This window comes from Anolis carolinensis, chromosome 5 (genome assembly GCF_035594765.1).
Source record: "Anolis carolinensis isolate JA03-04 chromosome 5, rAnoCar3.1.pri, whole genome shotgun sequence".
Taxonomy (NCBI): Eukaryota; Metazoa; Chordata; class Lepidosauria; order Squamata; family Dactyloidae; genus Anolis; species Anolis carolinensis.
The window spans coordinates 104,677,856-104,701,483 of record NC_085845.1 but is presented as its reverse complement, the minus strand read 5'-3'; the positions used below and the strand labels follow the sequence as shown (position 1 = coordinate 104,701,483).

Genomic DNA, 23,628 nt, shown 5'->3' with positions numbered 1-23,628 from the left:
CAAACCTCCTTGAAGAAAGCTTGCCACAACACCATCAGTTAGAATTACCTTGAAAACAAGTGCAATGTGTTGTTGAAGGCTTTCATGGCTTGGGTCACAGGGTTGTTGTATGTCTTTCAGGCTGTGTGGCCATGTTGCAGAAGTATTCTCTCCTGACGTTTCGCCCACATCTATGGCAGGCATCCTCAGAGGTTGTGAGGCATGGAGGAACTAGGCAAGTACACTTTGTGATACACGTCTGCTGTTTGTGGGAAATCTGCCAGAACATGAAACATGACAGTTTTCCCCATGATGGAGCACAGGCATCAGATATGAGTATGCTTCATATTAACAGTATCTGAAACCTTTGTTGGGCAGATGTGAGGTTGAAAGCAGTGGCCAACAGATTAAACAGCCCTACACTTTACATAAAGATCCCATGCAATTTGGGAGGAATCTGAATTAAATACATGTTGCTTTCTACAAGAACTGCCAAGTGATACAGATGACATCACTTTTCCCATGCCCTATTTCAAGGCATGGAGAAACACCAATTTCCAAGCACATGATTGTCAAACAATAGCAATATTTATTTATTTGCTATATGCTTCGAGTCCAACCTATCTTCAAGACTGCATCTCCTTCTATGAACCAGCACGGCCATTGAGATCTGCTGGGAAGCCCTTCGCTGGATCCCATCAGCATCTCAAATGCCCATTTCAAGGCATGGAGAAGCACCAATTTCCAAGCACATGATTGTCTGTTAAACAATAGCAATATTTATTTATTTGCTATATGCTTCGAGTCCAACCTATCTTCAAGACTGCATCTCCTTCTATGAACCAGCACGGGCATTGAGATCTGCTGGGAAGCCCTTCGCTGGATCCCATCAGCATCTCAAATGCGGTTGGTGGGGATGAGAGAGAGGGCCTTCTTGGTGGTGGCACCCCAGCTCTGGAATGCCCTCCCTAGAGAGATCAGGCTAGCCCCTCACTTCAAGCCTTCCATTCCAGCTTAAAATATGGCTTTTAAAGCAAGCCTTTGATCTTACATAGGTTTTTAAGGCTTAGTTCAAGGACTTGTTGTTGGCATCACGTCGGCAATGGGCTGTGTCAATCGAAACAACTTGTTTTTATCCACAGCTTTGACTGCATTTTATGGATTTTAATGTTTTACATTGGAATTATGTATGTGTGTGATTGTAATTCTATGATTTTTATCGTTTTAGATTTATGCATTGTCTATATGTGGCACTTTGTTGTATTTTGTTAGCCGCCCCGAGTCCCTTTGGGGAGCGAATAAATACTTCATATTAAACAATAAACAAATAGAACACAAACATACAATAAAACCATTAAAACTGTTAAAAACATAACCCTAAAACCAAGGTTGTCTTTCATTCTGCTGCATTCGTGTCTGTTCTGTATTGCACTATTGCTCTATTCCTCAAAGGCCTGGTTCCAGAGCCAGGACTTACCTTGTTCCCTGAACACCAGGAGGTGTTGCTCCCCTAATATCATTGGGGAGCAAGTTCCATACGCGAGGAGCCACCACTGAGGAGGCCCTGTATCTCATTCCCACTAGTAGTGCCTGTGAAGGGTGTGTGACTGAGAGCAGGGCCTCCTTTGCGGATGTTAACACTTTAGCTCGATTGTAGGGAGATATACATTTGGATAGGTAAGTTGGGCTGGATTCATTTAGGGCTTTACAGGCTAAAGCCAGCACTTTGAATTATGCTTGGTAGCAAACTGGCAGCCAGTGGAGCTGACGTAACGGGGGTTGTATACTCCCTGTACGTCGCCCAGGAGAGCAATCTGGCTGCTGCCCGTTGGACTACTTGGAATTTCTGAACAGCCTTCAAAGGTAATCCCATGTAGAGTGTGTTGCAGTAGTCTATTTGAGAGGTAGCAAGAGCATGGACCACCGTGGCCAGGTCTGGCTTCTCAAGGTACGAGCACAACTGGCACAAAAGTTTTAATTGTGCAAAAAGACCCCTAGCTACCGCCAAAACCTGGGGCTCCAAGCTCAGCAATGAATCCAGGAAAAGCCCCAAGCCGCAAACCTGTGTCTTTGGGGGGGGGGAGGTGTAACCCTGTCCAGCACAGGCTATAACCCTATACCCTGTTCAGCCTTATGACTGACCAGGAGTACATCCATGTTGTCTGGATTCAATTTCAATTTGTTTGCCCTCATCCAGATCGTTACAGCTGACAAACATCGGTTCAGGACCTGGACAGTCTCCTTAGCATAGGGGTGACAGAGCTGGACATCATCTGCATACAGATGGCATCAAACTCCCAAACTCCAGATGATCTCTTCCAGCAGCTTCATGTAGATTTTAAGTAACACTGAACCCTGAGGGACCCCACATGACAACGGCTGCGGGGCTAAGCAGGTGTCCCCCAGCAACAGCCCCAGGGCCAGATCAGCTACATCCAAGAGTATTGAAGGAACTAGCTGAGGTTATTTCAGAACCACTGACAATTATCTTCAAGAGTTCTTGGAAAACAGGAGAAGTCCCAGAAGATTGGAGGAGGGCAAATGTGGTCCCTATCTTCAAGAAGGGCAAAAAGAATGACCCAAACAATTACCGTCCGGTCAGCCTCACATCGATACCAGGCAAGATTCTGGAAAAGATCATTAAGGAAGTGGTCTGCAAACACTTAGAAACAAATGCAGTCATTGCTAATAGTCAACACGGATTTACCAAAAACAAGTCATGCCAGACTAATCTGATCTCTTTTTTCGATAGAGTTACAAGTTGGGTCGATACAGGGAATGCCATGGATGTAGCGTACCTAGATTTCAGTAAGGCCTTCGACAAAGTTTCCCACAACCTTCTGGCAAACAAACTAGTAAAATGTGGGCTAGACAAAACTACGGTTAGGTGGATCTGTAATTGGCTAAGCAAACGAACCCAAAGGGTGCTCACCAATGCGTCGTCTTCATCTTGGAAAGAAGTCACGAGTGGAGTGCCGCAGGGCTCCGTCCTGGGCCCGGTTCTGTTCAACATCTTTATTAACGACTTAGACGAAGGGTTAGAAGGCACGATCATCAAGTTTGCAGATGACACCAAACTGGGAGGGATAGCCAACACTCCAGAAGACAGGAGCAGAATTCAAAACGATCTTGACAGACTAGAGAGATGGGCCGAAACTAACAAAATGAAGTTCAACAGGGATAAATGCAAGCTACTTCATTTCAGCAGAAAAAATGGAATGCAAAGATACAGAATGGGGGACCCCTGGCTAGACAGCAGTACATGTGAAAAAGATCTTGGAGTCCTTGTGGACCAGTTAAACATGAGCCAGCAATGTGATGCGGCTGCTAAGAAAGCCAATGGGATTCTGGCCTGCATCAATAGGGGTATAGCGTCTAGATCCAGGGAAGTCATGCTCCCCCTCTGTTTTGCCTTGGTCAGACCACACCTGGAATACTGTGTCCAATTCTGGGCACCGCAGTTGAAGGGAGATGTTGACAAGCTGGAAAGTGTCCAGAGGAGGGCAACTAAAATGATTAAGGGTCTGGAGAACAAGCCCTATGAGGAGAGAACTGGGCATGTTTAGCCTGCAGAAGAGAAGGCTGAGAGGAGACATGATAGCCATGTACAAATATGTGAGGGGAAGTCATAGGGAGGAGGGAGCAAGCTTGTTTTCTGCTGCCCTGCAGACTAGGACACGGAACAATGGCTTCAAACTACAGGAAAGGAGATTCCACCTGAACATCAGGAAGAACTTCCTCACTGTGAGAGCTGTTCAGCAGTGGAACTCTCTCCCCCAGACTGTGGTGGAGGCTCCTTCTCTGGAGGATTTTAAGCAAAGGCTAGATGGCCATCTGTCGGGGGTGCTTTGGATGTGATTTCCTGCTTCTTGGCAGGGGGTTGGACTGGATGGCCCATGGGGTCTCTTCAAACTCTACTATTCTATGATTCTATAACACCTTCTGAGAGTGGCCCTCCAGGAAGGACTGGAGGCACTGCAAAGCAGTGCCTTCAAGTTCCATTCCCGCAAGGTGTCCCAGTATACTGTGGTCTATGGTATCAAAGGCCGCTGAGAGGTCAAAGAGAACCAACAGGGACATGCTTCCTCTGTTACGCTCCCTGCGTAGATCGTCCACTAAGGAGACCAAGCCTGTTTTAAGTTCCATGGCCTGGTCTAAAGCTAGACTGTGACGAATTCAGATAATCAGTTTCTTCCAAGTACACCTGGAGTTGTGGAGAGGAGGGACAGAGAAATAGACCGCCTTAATTCATGTTATCATTAAGGTTACAGAAACTGCTCAGTTGAACAGTTTCGATGTATCTGAGATCCAGGCTGAAATCATGTTGGTCCATTATAGTATAGTTAATTAAATACTACCATCTAGTGGATAAGAAAAACAATGTACACACACTGGCGAATGTAAGAAAATGCAAAAGGCTGAATGGGACAGCATCACTGAGCATAACACAATAAAGTTTACAGGAGTGAACACTGTTCTTCACACAGACAAATGCAACAAATATCACTGAACTGAATCTCCACAAAGATGTTTTTATGTAACACTCACACAGCATTCCAGATCTAGCACTGATATGTCTTAACCCCTTCCAGTTGCTATCATGATGTCAAGCATATTTTCCTCTTTAAGCAGAATCTGTCTCCACTTCTATTCTTTTGTGTAGAAGTTCCCAGTTCCCTGGCACAGATAAATGTGTATAGTTAATCCTTGCTTCTGGGAACATTGGCCCAGTAAACCAAGAAGGATAAGGATTGAGCAATCCTTGTTTCTCCAAAACCACTGAGGCACAGCAAATGAAATGAATAAAATAAGATCACAGACATTGTCATCAAAGTTGTGAATAATTGCATACATACCTAAGAAACTATAGGTGCTTCCAGAAGTGAGCTATCCAGCAGATGGGATGGGAATCTTCAGTCTTAATGCCTATTCCAGCCCATAGAGCTCCCTCATGCATCTTCCAGTGAGACTCATATCCTTCCTGAAAATCCTACTACCTGGAATATGGAACTTTTGCTATGGATCTTCCCAACTCAGAAAACTCTCATGGAAGAATCACTCCACTATTTTGGAGATGACCGCAAGAATTCTCAACACACCATTCAACGTGCTGATTAAGATGGTAAGTGTTGTGCTCAGAAGAATTTCCCCCTTATCTCTGATAATTGATTCTTAACTTTGCCTGAATGGTTTCCAACAAGTCAACATTTTACAAGTCTCAGTAAAATGTGGGGCCAACACAGCCGAAATCCCAATACACATATTATTAAAACATTGCTTTACTTTTGTTCTTGGGAAGTCTTTGCTGTTAAAAAATAACAGAATATAAGGGGTGGAATGAAAAATAACTCCATTATTTATTGATTTTCATCTCATGAACAAATATAAAAATATACAGAACATGTACAAAACAATTCTGATGCCAAGGTTTATCATAATACATACATTTTTGATATCTGATATTTAGTTTTGTAGGTAGGTAGTCTTATGAAATATTAACACTGCTTTCAGTATTTCAAGCATTAAATTAATCATAGGTTGAATCAATATTTAGATTTCTGCATATGATGAAGGCACATTTTAGAGTCCCATTGTTTAATTATTTCCTCTTATAGTCATGGGACTTAAAAGCAATTTAAAACATAATCCTGTATCTACCAACAGGTAAGTAAGTCCCAACACACTAAACTGGACTTACTTTTAAGCCAACATGTATAGGATTGTGCTGACAATGTAGCAGAACCATGCCATACATGTTTCATTGTGGACAACAGAGCTCAACAAACTCAAAGAAAACTGCAATATAAATAAATATCTGGAATATATTTTATAGTGGACTTCAAATGGTTAGTCGATGAAAAGTTCAGTCATGTTTTTGTTAAATAATGTTGCAATCCTATGCACAGGAGTAAACTTCAGTGAACATAATGAAATGCACCTCTGAGTAATCATGGCTAGAACTTTGCTATGAAGACATAAAAAATACAGGGACAGTATTAATGATTGCCTAGTCTATCAAGAGAGTGTGACTGATGAGGTATGACGTGTTCCATGCAATGAATGTCTTTATCGTCTTCATCTTCTATTCATTCAAATGATTGCACACTCTATTTCGATAAGATCTCTATCCTGTCAACTTCTCATCCATCCACAGTATTGTATTCACGGACGTCATGTTTTGCAACTGACCTCAAAAAGGGCGGCTGCTGAGTGCATCCGATAGAAAATCGAAAAGGGCATTGCAAGGTTAACAACAATGATCCAAGGCTCGAATCCAAAAACCATTTCTTCCAATCCATTGTCATATTCAGGGCGGCAGCCAAAAGCGGGAGGAATCCAAAGCTATGAAAGAGAACAAAAGCAACAAAAATGGGTGTAATTGCTTCAATCCCCATGAGATAATAGTGGAAAAGAAATTGTATCAAAACTTTAAAGGTTTATTAGGTATAGGTTTTCATTAACTGCAGCCCACTTTATATTTAGAGAATTCAAATTATATCAGTTCAGGTGTGTCGGCCCCTGGTGGCACAGTGGATTAAAGCCTTGTGAGTTGAAGGTTGGGTTGCTGACCTGAAGGCTGCCAGATTCGAATCCAACCCGGGGAGAGCACAGATGAGCTCCCTCTATCAGTTCTAGCTCCATGCGGGGACATGAGCGATGCCTCCCACAAGGATAGTAAAAACATCAAAACATTCTGGCATCCCCTGGGCAACGTCCTTGCAAACGGCCAATTCTCTCACACCAGAAGTGACTTGCAGCTTCTCAAGTCACTCCTGACACGAAAAAAAAAGGTGTGTCGGCAGGGTGGCCTGAAAGAGTCCCAAGTCACCAGCTAATCGGGACAACCAGGTGCCAATTGCCCTTCTCTTATGTTCCGGTATGGGGAGCTGGAGCTGACAGAGGGAGCTCATCCATACTCTCTCCGGATTCGAACCGCCAACCTTCAAGTCAGCAACCCAACCTTCTGGTCAGCAGTCCTGCCAGCACAAGGGTTTAACCCAATGCGCCACCGGGGATTGGTTCCAATAGCAATTAAAAACAATTGGGCTTCACATTGCTCCTACTTTCTGATCTCTCAACAATATGTGAGCACTTGAATATAGGCCACTATTACTGCCACTATCACTAATGCCTCTCTGATTCCCCCTTTCATGGCTGGATGAGTGTGTTTGTGGGGTCACTAGTTTTGCACAGGCGTCATAAAGACTTCTTGGCAGTAGGAGTGTCTATGTGCTATCATTCAGTTTCATGATCTCATTCTTCTTTAGGTTCCCCACTCGATCGGCCTCTTCTTACACATGGATTCCATTGTTTGGAGGAAAAGCATGGGGTAAAACAAGAAGGCCCCTCATGTTGGATCTTACAAAATGTTGCCCCAACATAGTAATGAACAACACAAATGGTTTCTGGATGTCCTGTGTAGTCATACCACTTTTGAAACATCCAAAGAAAATGAATCTTTCATCTACTATATTAAAGGCCATTGAAATAACCAGATTTATGTTCTTTTTAGGATGAGTTAACAACAAAGCCATGCAGCATCTTTGAAGCTAAGCAACTGAAATGTGGTTGAAGTATACTTAACTTTTTCAAAATTGGGATTCACTGCTGAGGTCAAAGAGTATACCCTATGAATATTTCAAATACATCACATCCGGCCCAATACAGATGACATATGATTGCCTGAGGCCGTTTCTGCACTGCCCTATATGATATCCCAGGATCTGATCTTAGATTATCTGCTTTGAACTGGATTTGAACCGGATTATATGAGTCTCCACTGCCACATAAACCAGTTCAAAGCAGATAATGTGGATTTTATATGGCAGTGTAGAAAGGATCCAAGTTTCAATTAAGTACAACCATTAGTACACATTTCCTAGATACAATAATATTATGTAACAAAATTTAATTTTTTTCTGTTCCTGGTTTGAAAGTGTTAGGTTAAGGTTAAGGTTTTCCCATGACGTTAAGTCCAGTCGTGACCGACTCTGGGGATTGGTGCTCATCTCCATTTCTAAGTCAAAGAGCCGGCGTTGTACGAAGACACCTCCAAGGTCATGTGGCCGGCATGACTGCATGGAGCGCTGTTACCTTCCCGCCAGAGCAGTACCTATTGATCTACTCACATTTGCATGTTTTTGAACTGCTAGGTTGGCAGGAGCTGGGGCTAACAGAGGGTGCTCATTCTGCTTCAGGGATTTGAACCTGGGACCTTTTGGTCCGTAAGTTCAGCAGCTCAGTGCTTTAACACACTGTGCCACCAGAGGCCCCTAGTGTTATTTCCTGTTTAATCATACAGTAGTTACTCTAGAAGTAGTTGTTATACTCCAGAAACTTCGTCTTTGTGGCTGCCACAAAATATGTTGAATTGGTTCAGACTCGAGATATTCATTGAAAAACTATAGTGAAATGTGTGGCAGGAAGTCCCACAAAAACAAAGTTTTTGCAGTTTCATAAACTTTTTCCATGTTTTTTATGATAAGAGCCAATTAGGAAATGACATTTATAAGCCAGGAACAAAAATCATCTTGCATAGTGTAATCAAAAGGCATGATACATATAGCTCAGGCATGGGCAAACTTGGGCCCTTCAGGTGTTTTGGACTTCAACTCCCAGCTGTTAGGAATTGTGGGGGTTGGAGTCCAAAACACTTGGAGGGCCCAAGTTTGCCCATGCCTGATATAGCTTTTTCATCTTTTTCCCCCCTTCATCTTTCTTCTTAGCCTGTAAAAATATTGAAAAACTATAAGGTAGTAAAGGTTTCCCCTGTCATTAAGTCTAGTTGTCTCCGACTCTGGGGATTGATGCTCATCTCAATTTCTAAGCCACAGACACCTCCAAGGTCAAGTGGCCAACATGACTGCATGGAGTGCTGTTACCTTCCTGCCAGAGCAGTACGTATGGATCTACTCACATTTGCATGTTTTCAAACTGCTGGGTTGGCAGAAGCTGGGGCCAACAGCTGGAGCTCACCCCACTCCCCAGATTCAAACCGCTGACCTTATGGTTAGCAAGTTCAGCAGCTCAGTGGTTTAACCCACTGTGCCACCAGGGTTGAAAAACTATAGAACATATTAAAAAGAAATCTTGCCTGGGAATCCCAGAAAATCCCATGAATCAGAAGAATAATGGTATAATACAATCTCTGTTCAATTGAATGGGGTGTTGTGAAGACACAGAGAGGCAGAACTGCTGTACAAAATTGTCACCTTTTCACTTGTTCTCTGTACATAGCTCTGCTTTTAACAGTAGCTTGATATGTATGCTAAATAAATACCTGCAGGATAAACTGCTGTTAAAGGCACAATCAGGGGTTTTGGTTTGTGGTCCACTGGCCACTGTGTGTATTAAGTTAATTGGCATTATTGTTGTAAATTAACTTACTGAGAGATTGCACAATAACAAAAATGCAGCAATATTCATCAGGATGGTCCTTTTGTTGCTGATAGGTCGTTTCTTGCTGTTTAGTGAGAAATCAGAGGTAGAGGGAGTGACTGGCGCACTGGTGTCACTTTTTTCTTCATCTAAAGAACCGCTTCCATTGCTCTCGGGCAGAATACAGTTTCCGTTGACCACTTGTGGTAACTTGCCATTGTCAATGCCACTGGTTCCATTATATATTTCTTTGTAGGAAGGGGCTAGGGACAGAGTGCTTCCATTGGATACCGTAGCAATCCGGAGTGTTTTAATGTCATCGTTGACCTTTTCGTGTTCACGGTGTATGGATTCAATGATGAAGAGGTTCTGAATATATTTCTCAATTATGACAAGAATGGAATAGGGCAGATTGAACCATGTGTAGGCAGGATGGGTTTCAGCAAGGATAATTGCAAGAATGGAACCCCAGGAAAGAAGCCAGGATCCTGAAGCTGTTCCAACCAGTAAGTCTGCATCAAGCTTCCTAGCGGGATTTTTTGAAACATCCAGTGATTTGTTTTCATATCTGTAAATCAGGAGAGCAACTATCCCAGCTACACACATAAGTGTCAGTACGGTGATAGCATACAAATAAAACATCCTAAGTGCTGATTCACTCTTTATTTTCGAACGCCCAATCTGAATCAAATAGACAACAACAATTGCTATAGTTGTAATGAACACAGCTAGTCCCAAAATAGTGCCCATTGTTTTGCCTTGAAACTTAAAAGCCATCTTGTGTTGGTGAACATGTTCAATGTTGCGTCCAATATTCTTCCATAGCACATAGAGCACTGTGGATGCTAAAATGTGATATTCAATATTGAAGGGGTATAAGTAGTATACTCCTTGGGAAAATATGGAACAGAGGCCTTGGATGCTACAATTACAGTTTGGTTCATGATCATCCAATTCTACAAAACAAAAAAAGGAGATAGTGTTATTCAAGTGCATTATAAATATCACTTCCCTGCATCACCATAGCCTTGTGAACCTCCACGACTGGGAGTTTGACACTAAAGTAAATATTTAAAAGGAACAGTAAATCGTTCCATTCTTCAACTATGGCATCACAATAAATGTCCCAAGCTAAAGGTTTCCCTTCGACATTAAGTCTAGACAAATCTGACATTGGGGGTCAGTGCTAATCTCAATTTCTAAGACAAAGAACTGTCTGTTGACACCTTCAAGATCATGTGGCTCCATGAAGTGGTCCTAGTGATCTATTCACATTTACATGTTTTTGAACTGCTAGATTGGCAGAAACTGCAGCTAACAGAGAGAGCTCGCTCCATCCCGTGGATCTGACCGCCAACTTTCCAGTGAGCAAGTTCTGCAGCTTAGCGGTTTAATCTGCTGCGCCCAAAAAAATAAATGTCCTAGCTGATTTTTTTTTACCAAATTTACTTATAATTTTTGCCTATCTAAAATATTATATATATGCAAATTTAAATATTATCAACACATTTAACTTTTAAACTGACACTTATTGCAAATTAATCATTCCTCTATATTCACAACATTCTAAATAATATTTTTGCACAGTAATCTCTATTTGTATTATAATTTACAGCAGATACCATTTTAACCATATACATGGATTATTAATAGCCATAGAAAATAACATGTATGCACTCAGGGGAAAAAAGGATTCAGATTTCCCTAATTCCAGAACATAAAGGCAATTGCACCTATTAGTAACAATATAGTAATACAGTAATCAGAAATATGCAATAGGAGTTGCAGATTGGGAAAACAGCAACAAAGAGCTTCAAGTCAGGAAACTGTTCTATATCAATGGTTCACAACCAGTAGGGTGGAGACTATGAGAGAGTCCTCCTATTGAGAAATCATTATTTGGGTTTGGGCAAATTGGTCTTTCATGGCCTCTCTTTCTCTCTGTATAAAATGAAAAGAACAGTGATAAATTTAACTGCACTATTGTGAGAAAAATATACTAAATATATCTAAATAAATAAAAATGTAATGTGCATTTGTGAGAGACCTCATATCTCCCAAACTACTTCACTTCATGCTACAAAATTTGGTTACAATGTAGCATTTGAACTGGTGAGTGTTTAAAGATATTCACATACCTACTATTACACACTTGTCACACCTGAGACAGGTAAAACCATGCTTTGGGTCACATACAGCACCATCTGCTGGACAAACAAGCAACAGCTGCAGTACTATAAATGATTGTTTAGGAAAGGATGGGAAGGGCACATGGAGACAGTGAGGACTGAGGCAAAACTGGAAGCAGTGGGGGAAAGGGAAGGGAGGAAGGCAGTGGAGGGGAAGAAGGGCTTTTCCTTTTGCCTCGGAAATGGGGCACAATGGGAATTGTCTCCCTGCAAGGAGGCCTGAGGCCTGAGAATGACTAACTGACGGGAAGGGAAGGAAGGCATTAAGGAAGAGCCTTCTTCTGCTTCAGGATGGGGATCTTGCTTCCAAGGCAACAGCCTGAGGCCTGAGGGTGAGTGACTGAGAGAGAAGGGATGAGAGACATTTAGGATGCCCCTCCTTACACTTGAGGGGGACGTCTCTAACAACCCTCTAACAACAATAGCAATAATAAAGCACTGTGGCTCTATTACTGGGGGCATTGGGGTCGCTTTCTGGGAGGGACCTATGGTCTCTCCCAGCAGGAAAATAACATGGGGGCACAGCTCATGAGGAAGCCACACCCCTTGTCATTCTCCCCAAAGGGAGGGCAGAGAAAGAAAGAGATCTATATCCATCCATCCATCTATATTTACATACAGGGGCAATCTTTAGAATGCTGTGGTTTACATCTAGACACAGATTGCTTCTCACATAGATAATAATATGTTGTGTGTTCTAGAGTCGCCAGACTACACAATCTCTATATCTGCACAGACAATGGAACAACCACAAATATTGCCTGCCCACAAGCATTGTGAAATCACATATATCTGAAACCTGCTCTTTCTCTATCCTTTCTTTCCCATTTAACAAGACTAGGCCACAGCAACGCATGGATAGGTACAGCTAGTAATTTATAAATACTCCAAATACAAAGTTTACATAGATAGAAGATGGGAAAGATTAAATCATGGTTCCTTATAGAACTCAGTGGATTCAGTGAGAGAGAGAGATGGATACTTAATGGCTCTAATGAAAATCGAGCTTTACAATTACTAGCTTTAGATAGATGCCTGTATTTAAAATGATTGCTATAACCAACACATGATTTCTTATAAGCTCCACTGTATACAGGAGACTCTCTTTTGTGGAAACATGTATGGTGCCAGCCTTTGAAAATTATACACAGTTGCTAAAGAATTATTCAATGTTGAAGTCATATTGAGCTATCTAGACTCTTCTGGAAGGCACCTTGAATTGAAATCTGAGTTCAAGGAATAGCGTAACCAATTGGATGCCTACAGTCCACCAAGAGCCTTAAAAATGATCACACTTCATGTGGGAGCAAAACAATGAAGCCACTAGAAAAGCAAAAGGACATGAAATAGAAGTCAGTAACAAAATATGGTGTCAACAAAGAGAGGGGAAAGGAAAAGAAGTATGATCATAACAAGTGGAAGAGATCAGATAAACTGAATAATTCAAGGAACAGAGGAAGAGATCTAAAAGAAGAAACAAAATATTTATTCTATAGTTAATATTTTGCTCCCTTCCTACAATATCTAGTTTTTGTTGTTGCACACCTTCATTCTTGTCTTATAGTGACTCTAAGGCAACCCTATCACATTTTTTTCTTGGCAGAGGATATGTTCAGAGGAGAGGCTTGCCTGGAGTGACCCAGTGGGTCTCCAGGACCAAACAAGGATTTGAACCCTGGTCTCCAGAATTGCACCTCTAAGTTCAAACTGCTATATTAGACTAGCTCTCATCAATTTCTTTTTATTGATAACCGTAAAACATAAAAGTATAACTCTAAAAATTAGTAAGATTTTATCTTACCTATTGATATGTTTCTAAATCCAAGAGTAATTAATCTTTCTTTGTGATTATTAAGTTGATGCTTTGATTCTGTTAGTACACCATTTGTCCACAAAAGAAGATTTGTAAACACCGAATGGATCACGCCAAACCTAAAATGTATAGAGAGAAAATACAAACACCTAAAACTCTGGAAACAAGTTATTTTCCATACTATATTTATTTGCTAGTTTGTTATATTCTTTCAATATATAAATTTTATCATACAGTTTTATTGACAAGATTTATTCAGGGGAAGGTTGCCGTTGCCTTCCCTTGAGACTGTGTGACTTGCCCAAAGATGATCAGAGCTTTGAATTCTTGTTTCCCAGATTCCTAATCCAACACTCAAAGACCAACTTCATTGTATTTACTTGTACACAGACTGAAGGGGTTAGGGCTAAGGTAGTAATGGAAAATTACCAGCCAAAGGAGAAAGTTCATACAAGGGGAAAGTTCAAAAGGAAATACCTAGTAACAAGCAGGTGCAGGAGGAGCGATGCAGAAGGGGGAATCAGCTGCTGAGGAAAAGAAGGCACAGGAATATTGTGCTTGGCACCAGAAGGGAACAAAAAGAAGATATAGATGAAGCATGAATCAGAGAAAATAGCCTGTGCACATTTCTTTTGTACTACAAAACTGAGCTGCATCTCAGTTTTGTGTGGCACTTTCCTCTGTTCACTCTGCAGGGTGATTTGATCAAATAAACCTGTTGAATGACCTCCTTGCTTCCAGTGTTTGACTGGATAGAGAAACCCTGGAGGTTTTGGGGCCATTTGGGAATAGAGCCACACGTTAGCATTTCCCAGCATTTTAAAATGTGCTAAATCACATTTGTCTGTCAATTGGAAACCATTCAATTATTTTGTGAAGAAAATCAAATGTTATTTTGAACCCATTTCTTGAAGACCAATCCACTGTTTTTATGACCTGCCCAGTCCACAATCTTGCTAAAATCCTAAAAGCACAGGTTTTCTTCTGAAATTCTTTTAGCAAAATTCTGAAAGTCTGCATATTGATAATAATAATATTTTATTTTTGTATACTTCCACCATCTCCCCAAAGGGACTCAAGGCGGCTTACATACGGCACAAAGTGCCTAACAACAGAGAATAAAATAAAACACAATATAAAATGCAATTAAATAAAATAATAGACATAAAACAACAATTAAAAACTCAAAACAACTCTCATCCAGCGGTAAGCTACTATAAACATGGCCAAGCTGTAGACAATGCGCAAGGGAATAGGTAAGTGCAAAGCTGCAGCCATGGGACAAGGGTATAGGATGTAGTGCAAGAGTATATAACCATTGTGCAGAACAACTAGAGACTAGGCGTTCTCAAAAGCTTGTTTGACCATCCAGGTCTTCAGTGACCCATTCATTATGCAAGAAAACCATGTTTTGGAACTCTTAAGATTTTTTGCTGGGGTGTATGTTAAAATCAGAAAATCTAACAATCTAAATGCAAGGAGGGATTAAAAATATGAGATTATATAGGAGGGAGAAATGGAAAGCTAAAGAAGGCTTTTGCTAGTGTGGATGCGAAAAGAGATTTTCAAAGATGTATGTAGTTAAAACAGGGACAAGTGGAGAACTGATGGGAGTAAAATTATGGCTAGTATTTTTCAGCTTCGTTTTTATTTATTTTTTTACTTACTTATTTAATTTATATCTCGTCTTTTTCCCCAAGATGTCTTACAATATAGTGTACAGTACATTATGGGAAGGGTTTTTTTTGTTGGTATTGTATTTGGGTTTAAATGACAATTTGACATAAACATAATAGTTAAATTCCCCCTCTTCTAGTGTAGGAATTAGATTTCTTAAAGATTGATAATAACTGAATAAACACATTATCAACATCCCGCTAATGTTCTTATCTCTGAACCTACACTTTCCTGATACTACACATGCCGGAAAAGGGTTAATTTTAACACTGGTATTACCCTAAAGGTACCAGATCCCATCTGATCATGGTAGTTAAGCAAGATGAGCCTGGTTAGTACTTAGGTGAGAAGATGCCAATACATATCAGGTGTTGTAGATTATTTCAGAAGAAGGTGGCAAGACCATCTCTGAGGATTCCTTCTCTAAGAAACCTTATTAAATTCACAAGTTTGGCATAAGTTGACAGGACACTTGAAAGCACTTACAAGCAGACAACGCCATTCAGTTGGTGGCGATAGCTGAAAAAATAATGGCAAATCAGGAAATTGCAGAAAATAACAATAAAGGGCACTGCCCCACTAACTCCAGATATCATTACTGTTCAAGGAGCTACAGGGAAGACCTTAGCTCAGCCACTCCTTCAAAACCGTATTTGCAATTTGGGAACTCACCAAGTAACTCATAGGTTCACTTATATGCCTGAATGCCCTGTCTCTCTCACGGGACGTGACCTTTTGTGTAAACTAAGGGCACAATTAGCCTTTGAAGACAATGGGACTGCTGAAATGAGGACCCAATCCCCTCAAAACTTCTTTCAAGAAAGGTTTCTCAATTGGTTCTTGGTCAAAGTACCCCTTCAATGCAAATATGTGGATAAAATCCGCTTTTCGACAGTTTCATAGGATTCTAGCTGAGGGTTGCAATTTTTAAGCTAAAATGTTCTAAACAATTATTAGTAATATAGAAATGTGATGTTAATTTTACCTCTCTAGTGTTTTGAATGATTGGATAATATCCTTGGCATGGCACCATAAGAAGTACACCTGAAAATAAAATGTGAATAAGAAATAATGCATTATGTAAGGGGGAGAGTGGTACTGTGTTTCTTAGCTCAGAAGAATGTGCAAGAGATAATTAAGAGATAAACTAGTCACATGTAAAACATCATAGTAAGCAGTTGGTCAACGGTCAGAAAGTTTTTTAGACAATATTCTAATCTGAAAGTAGTATCTAAAAATAAAAACAAAAATAAAAGTTGTGGGACACATCGAGAACAATAAAGATGAAAAAATGACAACATATAAATCACTAGTGCATCTTACATACATACTTTATTCCACAGAGATAATCAAATATCAATATAACAAAATACAGAAAATTTATAAGTATAGGAGTCTTTGGAAGGCAATAATGCTAGCTGAATGGTTCTGGAAATTGTAGTTCAAAAATAAATTTATCATGTACTGGAAGGACAGTATTTTAAGTATTTTAATTCTTTGAGGAGACTGCCTTCAAGTTCAGTTAAATGGATGCCACTTGAAGTATTAGATACATCTGTCAGGGAAAAAAAAGTTTCCTTAAAGAACAGGGTGGAATTTATGAACTCAACTTATGGGAATGAGGACTCTTCAGTCTCCATACATCTGAAAAAATCTGTTCCTGGGTACATCTACATTGACCACTTAACACAAATGGCTAGCGAATCAGCTCCGTGGCAGTTAAACAATGCTAAGAACTGATCTGGGTTAATGCAGCTTTGAACCACATTAACTAAAGTCACAGTTTGCTCTGAATTCTCCCCCAGAATATGAAACAAACTGTGACTTTGGACCCATGTAAATAGTTCCAAGACAGAACCGTTTGCATGGCTATCCTGTGTTTCCCGGGCTTGGGTGATCTGGGGACACAGGATGGCACTCATACTATTCTTATTGTGATGGCCAGAGAGTTGTGCCAGTTGCTCATCACCTGGTGGGGTGCTGGCAGGGCCGGTTCATCATGGAGGCCGTTGAAGCCACCGCTTGGGGCGCAGCCCTTGGGGGCGCTCTCTAGGCAGCGGCAACGGCGACCATTGGGGAGGAAGTCCTCGCTCTTCTCACGAGATTTTGCGAAATCTTACAAGAAAGCAAGGCCTTCCTGGAGGCCTTCGGTGTTCCATGGCTGGAGAGCACGCTGCCGCTGGTATGTTGGAGAGGGCATAATTTCGGGGGGGGGGGGGGGTGGCGGCCCTAGGTTTGCTTACATAGCAAAAAACCGCCTCTGGGTGCTGGTTAAAGAGATGAGGTGATTAGAGAAGGGAGTGGAAGAGGCAGAGGCGATTCTTCTCCTCCCCCTCTCCCATCACTCTACCATCCCAGCCAATGTCACTCCAGGTGATAAATGGCTGGCATGTCACATCTGCTGGCCACCACAATGAGGAGAATAAAAGGAGATGGTAAGGGTGGTCATCTACTTCAATCAGAATTTCCTCCCACCTCTACACCAGCAGGGGTGTGGTGGAGATTTAAGCCATCCTGAGGCCATTCCACCATTCACCACTCAAGATCAGTCTCAGGATAAATTATTCATGTAGGACCTCCCCTGTAAATTGGAGGGAATAGCATAGATTATGGGGTGGGGACTGCAAATGGCTCATGGGGGGGGGGGGGACTATTTTAACGTCATGTGAATGGAGGCTAGGAAATGATCAATAGATATTCACCCCACCATCTCCCCAAACTGAATAGACCTATCACCTAAGGATGGCAGCCTAAAATTTGTGAAAGCAAGGAGGAGCTTGGTGGGCTCAAGAGCAATGCTTTCTTTTCTTCTTTCTGCTTGCAGGAATTCCCTGAATGATCGACCAGGGCTGCCAGGTTCTTCAAAAGGCACAAAAGGAAAGAATGGGAGTGCCACCAATGACAAGGATTCCTGGCTAAACCCACAGTTGCTATCATAAATGCATTGGACAGAAGAGTGTGCAACCAGGTTCTAAGGACTTCATCACAAAGGCCAGATGAAGCATCCCACTTCACCTGACTTCACCAAAAAAGGAGAAAGGTAGTGGGGAGAATCCGTCACCCCTTATACAGTTCCCTCACATGGGGGAAGTCTTGCCCTCCCTATGCTGGCTCCCGTGTTGTGGGGGAAGTGTCCAGCGACGCTTTCCACCAGTTGGGGGTGGGGCCTCTGCCGGAAATCACACAACATTTTGTAATGGATGGTGTGGGGCTCCATTCATGAGATGGAGTGAAAGCATTCTAAATTCCCCATGTCTGATGAGGTCCTACATCCTGCGCTAAAAGAAAACACAATTTTAATTCAACCACTTCCAGTTACTGTAAGCAGATAGCAGCTGAACTGAAAGATCAAGCACAAGGATTTTTGTTTTTTAAAAAAATGCATTACATGTGACCTTCCTGAGTATTGTGGCTACATTTACTGTATAACCAGATGTGTGCGCACTGGAATGAGTTTTGTTTGATCTGTTAAAAGCTGAGGAAAATAAGCAACAAAAGGCCGAGACTGAAGGGGCATGAGAAGCGGGAGAATTATAGAAAAGGTACTGGAGGAGACTGAAAGCCTTTGTTCAGTTCAAACCTAAAACCAGTAATAGGAGTGTTATTCTCTTTGCCTTAGATTCTTAGATCATGCCCTTCACTGTGATGCTGAAGTATTTGCAAGAGGTGTTTTGTGTGGCAATTATATATGGTTGCAACTTTCCCTTCCTCTGCACAGCTCTACAGTATGTAGAGAGCAGGTTAAGTTACCGCTCTACTTCAAGGTTGACTGCATACAGAAGGAAAGGATATTTCTGTTGTTCTCCTCAAACTGCAAGTACAGAAGGGCTCTGTCTGAAGCAAGGAACCACTCTTACACTCTTTTATTGCTGAGAAAGCTAGCCACTTGATATTTTCTAAAGATTAGTTTGCAAAATTGCTAAAAACTAGTTCATAAAATTAAAGACTACTGAATGTATGCAATATACAATCCCAATATACAGATCAGGAACCCAGGAAACAAACATAGTATTTTATAGTCTTTGTTGACAACAAGGCAGTACCTACTGGGAATGTATCCTCTGCCAGCTCCTCTGAAATGAATAAGAGAACAGCTACATTCTTGTATCACTCCTTGGGATATCATTACTGTTAGCAAAGATGGACTATAAGGAACACATTCTGCATATGTTGGTATTAGAGTTCAGGATCAAAACCTTTTATTTCATCATTAGAGTTGTGCAATCCAAGTAAACCTTGATCCATTTCGTGTTCTGGCTTTCAGTGGGGGCCCTGAACCCTTTTTTGGGAGCTTCTCAAATTCTGTTTTCGCTATAGGATGCCATAAAATCTTTTTTCTATCAAGCCATTATGGGGCGTGAGGGGACTTCCCAGGCTCCCATTCCCGTCATTTTAGGCATTGCAGCTGTTTATACTCTAGAGGAGAGGCACTGCAAGCAGGCACCCATGCTTTCTCTCCCAGGGCTGCATACCACATACACTTTCCAAGGCATTTTAAGGAGGTTTCCCACTTCCAGGTAAGGAAAAGTGATGACCTCCTGGAGCTCCTTATCCGTGTTTCCTTTAAAAATCCCTTTTTTCCTAGCACACTTAAATCTCCTTTCTGCTTGGGTTTAATGCTTCCTTACAGCTGTTTATAAGTGTCTACTCTAGAGGAGAGGTAACTGGTAGTAGTTTTCATGGAATGAGAGTTTTCTTTTTGTTTGCTGGGGGATTAATAAAAAAGATTAAACTGTGATGCCGAAAAGGAGAGGAGGGGCCAAGATTGGCTTCCGCTTGCTTTCATTGCTGGCAGGTTTTCATACTGGGAGGGCCCTTCCCATTTCATGCTCCCGAAGGTACCAGATGTGCCTCAGGTACCGAAGGAAACGGGATCCATGCATAACTCTATTCACCATAGTTTTTATAAAATAATTTATTTCATAGGACAGTATTTCATAACTATAATATGTATATGGGCTTCAAATACAAAAAGAGTGTATGGGTACTGAGCCAATGTGGGAAATTCTGAACATGGATTGAAAGTAAATATAGTTTAAGTGTCTCCCATCTACACAAAAAAACATTAAAGTAACAAGGTGCAACTGAAGATTTCTTTATAGCTTTGATTTTAGCTACATATTTCTTCCATTCAAATGTCTGTGAACTGTTACTGCATTTGTGTGTGTGTGTGTGTGAATGACACATTAGCTCTAGCTGAGTGTGTTCAACCAACATGAAAAGAAGGGAGTGGACTTGCCCTGTGCCTTGCTGCACCCAGTTTAGTGAGCATTTACATTCATGGTATGTAGGGAGGAGGGAGGAGGGAGCAAGCTTGTTTTCTGCTGCCCTGCAGACTAGGACACGGAACAATGGCTTCAAACTACAGGAAAGGAGATTCCACCTGAACATCAGGAAGAACTTCCTCACTGTGAGAGCTGTTCGACAGTGGAACTCTCTCCCCCGGACTGTGGTGGAGGCTCCTTCTTTGGAGGCTTTTAAGCAGAGGCTGGATGGCCATCTGTCGGGGGTGCTATGAATGAGGTTTCCTGCTTCTTGGCAGGGGGTTGGACTGGATGGCCCATGAGGTCTCTTCCAACTCTACTATTCTATGATTCTATGATTCTATGATTCTATGCACGAGTATGAACAGTGAAGCACCTTCTGATTCCAGTGCTTTTGCATACAATCCCTTGTATAGTTGTGCACAGATCCCGTTTTCCTTCATTACATCTATACTTTCATTACATTCACTATCTTCGGTAAACCCCTTCTCAGTACAAAAATCAGCTTGACATGAAAGCAAGTGGGAGCCGATCCCAGCTCCTTGTCTTGGAAAGTGCATGTGGCATGCAGGCCCAGAAGGCATGTGCACCTGCCTGCAGCCAAGCACCTCCTCTAGAGGTAAGAAGCCTACTTAAAACATACACCTGCCTGCAGCTGAGTGCCTCTCCTCTAGAGCAGAGCTTAAATGCCTAAAATGATGGGAAGGGGAGCTTGGGAAGTCACCCCCCCCCCCATAATGGGTCAACAGAAAACGGATCTTTCAGCATCCCAGAGCGAAAACAGTTATCTGTCCTCCCGATTTTGGGAGGCTCCCAAAAAACAGATCGAGGGCACCCACCGAAAGCCAGGACACGAAACCTCTGAGGGATTTGCCAGAACCTCTACCAGCCAAGAACCTGGTTTGTACATAAGGACTTGCAATGTGATAAATTCAAAATGTAATTAGTCTCTAAAATGCAATAGTATTGTCAAATGAACACCAGTCTCAAAGAGTAATACATACACAGAAATAGTCCAAAACAAAATGTTTTTACCTGCAGTAGTGTATGCACTGCATGCGTCACTGGAAAAATACCTTCTGTGACAGATAAGCAATTTGAAAATCCAATGAAGAATCCAATCTTGAAAGAATCCATGATTAACGTAATCAATGCAAATAAGGTAATTGCACCTAAACGAAATTTTAAAAGAAAGGAAAAAGTTAACCAGAAAGCTATAACATTAGATGCTGTAAAAATAAAAAAAATTACTCCAAACATTAAACATGGAAACTGTGTTGCCTTTGAATAGACAACCCTCTAGATAGTTAGCCCCAAATGGGACCAAAAATCTGTCCCCACACTTTATTACTGCTCTTACCTTCATTGCTGCCATATGATCATGCACTTTATTTATTAGCCTATCCTTTATTGCTGCACAAGTCCACTCACCCATGAAGATAACAAAAACTGATTTTGGTTGCTGGTTGATACTTTTTTATCTATTGCTATAATCAGAGCTGGTCCAACAATGAGGTGAATTAAGTGGTCACTTGGGGCGCAAAAATACAGGGGCGCAGTCGAGACTGCTTTTTCTGTTGATTTGTTGTAAAACATGATGTTTTGGTGCTTAATTTGTAAAATCTTAATATAATTTGATGTTTAATAGGCTTTTCCTTAATCCCTCCTTATTATCCAGCATTTTCACTTATCCAACGCTTTTATTTTTCAGTGATTGGTTTGGGGGGGTGGGCGCCAAAATTCTGTTCTCTTACACTTGAAAAATACCTAAGGCCGGCTCTGCCTATAATGTTATTGTTTTATTTTGTTTATATTGTTGAATTGCTTTTTTATGTAATTACATTTTAACTGTATCATTGGGCCTGGCCCCATGTAAGCCGCCCTGAGTCCCTTCGGGGAGATGGAGGCGGGGTACAAAAATAAAGTTGTTGTTGTTGTTGTTATTAAACTAGGGAAAAAATAATACTGGCTTAGAACTAAGAATTCCCTTTCCCAATGCTTCCAAATATCACACTTTTCCCCTTTGGCAGAGATACTAATGCTGATAGTGAATGATATTACTTCATTCACTGAGTAGATATTGTCAGAGTAATTTGCAGCGCAGCAGTAGTTGGATGGAGTCAGTAGAACGCAGAACGAAGAGACACCAGAGACATTGGTAAAACTATATACAAAGTTTTACTGAAAGCAGTAATAAAGACTAATAGACTTGCAGACAAATAAATGGACACAGGACTTGAGCAGACAGCACTCGACACAGAACAGAACTGAACTGATGCAATCAGCAATGCACACACACCTGTATCTGGACACTCCCCAGTTCCAGCCACACATCAAGGACATCACAGCTTCTCAGTAATTAACTCTTTCCAGACTATGTTACACTCTGGATGATGCAATCAGTATGCAATACAGGCAAGACACAAATTTCATTTAAACACTATCAATACACAAATCTCACATTAACAATTCCCCCTCTTTAAATATAATTTTGTCTTCTTAAATATATACATCACTTAAGCACATATGAATCAACTTATTGTATATTCATTATATTCAATTTTTTTTTAATTCTACATGTTTGGCGATTGGCAAAGGCTTCGTCAGAATATCTGACACATTGGACTTGGTAGAAGGTAAAGATAATTTTATTTAGACAGATTTAGCTGTCAAAGGACCTCTTGATGTGGACTTTTAGAAGTGCTTGTTTAATTGGTTTTAATTTTTTTACACTTACAGTAGAGTCTCACTTATCCAACATAAACGGGCCGGCAGAATGTTGGATAAGCGAATATGTTGGATAATAAGGAGGCATTAAGGAAAAGCCTATTAAACATCAAATTGGGTTATTATTTTACAAATTAAGCACCAAAACATCATGTTATACAACAAATTTGACAGAAAAAGTAGTTCAATATGCAGTAATGCTATGTAGTAATTACTGTATTTACGAATTTAACACCAAAATATCATGATGTATTGAAAACATTGACTACAAAAATGCATTGGATAATCCAGAACGTTCGATAAGCGAGTGTTGGATAAGTGAGACTCTACTGTATATAGATTGTTTTAGCAGTATTTTGCTTCAATCTATGCCAATGGTCCTCAGCCTTTGGGTATCCAGATGTTTTGGCCTTCAACTCCCAGAAATCCTAACAGCTGGTAATAATAACAACAACAACAACAACAACAACAACAACAACAACACTTTATATACCACCCTATCTCCCCAAGGGGACTCAGGGCAGATCACAGTACACATACACAGCAAACATTCAATGCAGTTTGAAGACAGGACAGAACAGAAAAAGACAGACAAAAGGAG

At 41.1% G+C, this 23,628-nt stretch overlaps 1 protein-coding gene across 2 annotated transcripts in view; it reads right to left on the bottom strand.

Moving 5' to 3' along the window:
• Positions 1-5,312: 5,312 nt before the first annotated feature.
• The window catches only part of otop1 (otopetrin 1), a 39,039-nt gene continuing 20,723 nt past the window's right edge, over positions 5,313-23,628 (bottom strand). The window contains exons 2-7 of one of the 2 annotated variants that reach the window (XM_016995578.2): positions 21,336-21,472; positions 16,022-16,080; positions 13,837-13,916; positions 13,348-13,478; positions 9,367-10,313; positions 5,313-6,321 (exon numbers count right to left, since the gene is read on the bottom strand). In XM_016995578.2, coding sequence (XP_016851067.2) covers positions 6,151-6,321; positions 9,367-10,313; positions 13,348-13,478; positions 13,837-13,916; positions 16,022-16,080; positions 21,336-21,472 — 1,525 coding nt within the window. In that variant the 3' untranslated portion in view covers positions 5,313-6,150. The remainder of the gene's footprint in view (positions 6,322-9,366; positions 10,314-13,347; positions 13,479-13,836; positions 13,917-16,021; positions 16,081-21,335; positions 21,473-23,628) is intronic. The other variant, XM_003224153.4, reaches the window with a different exon arrangement.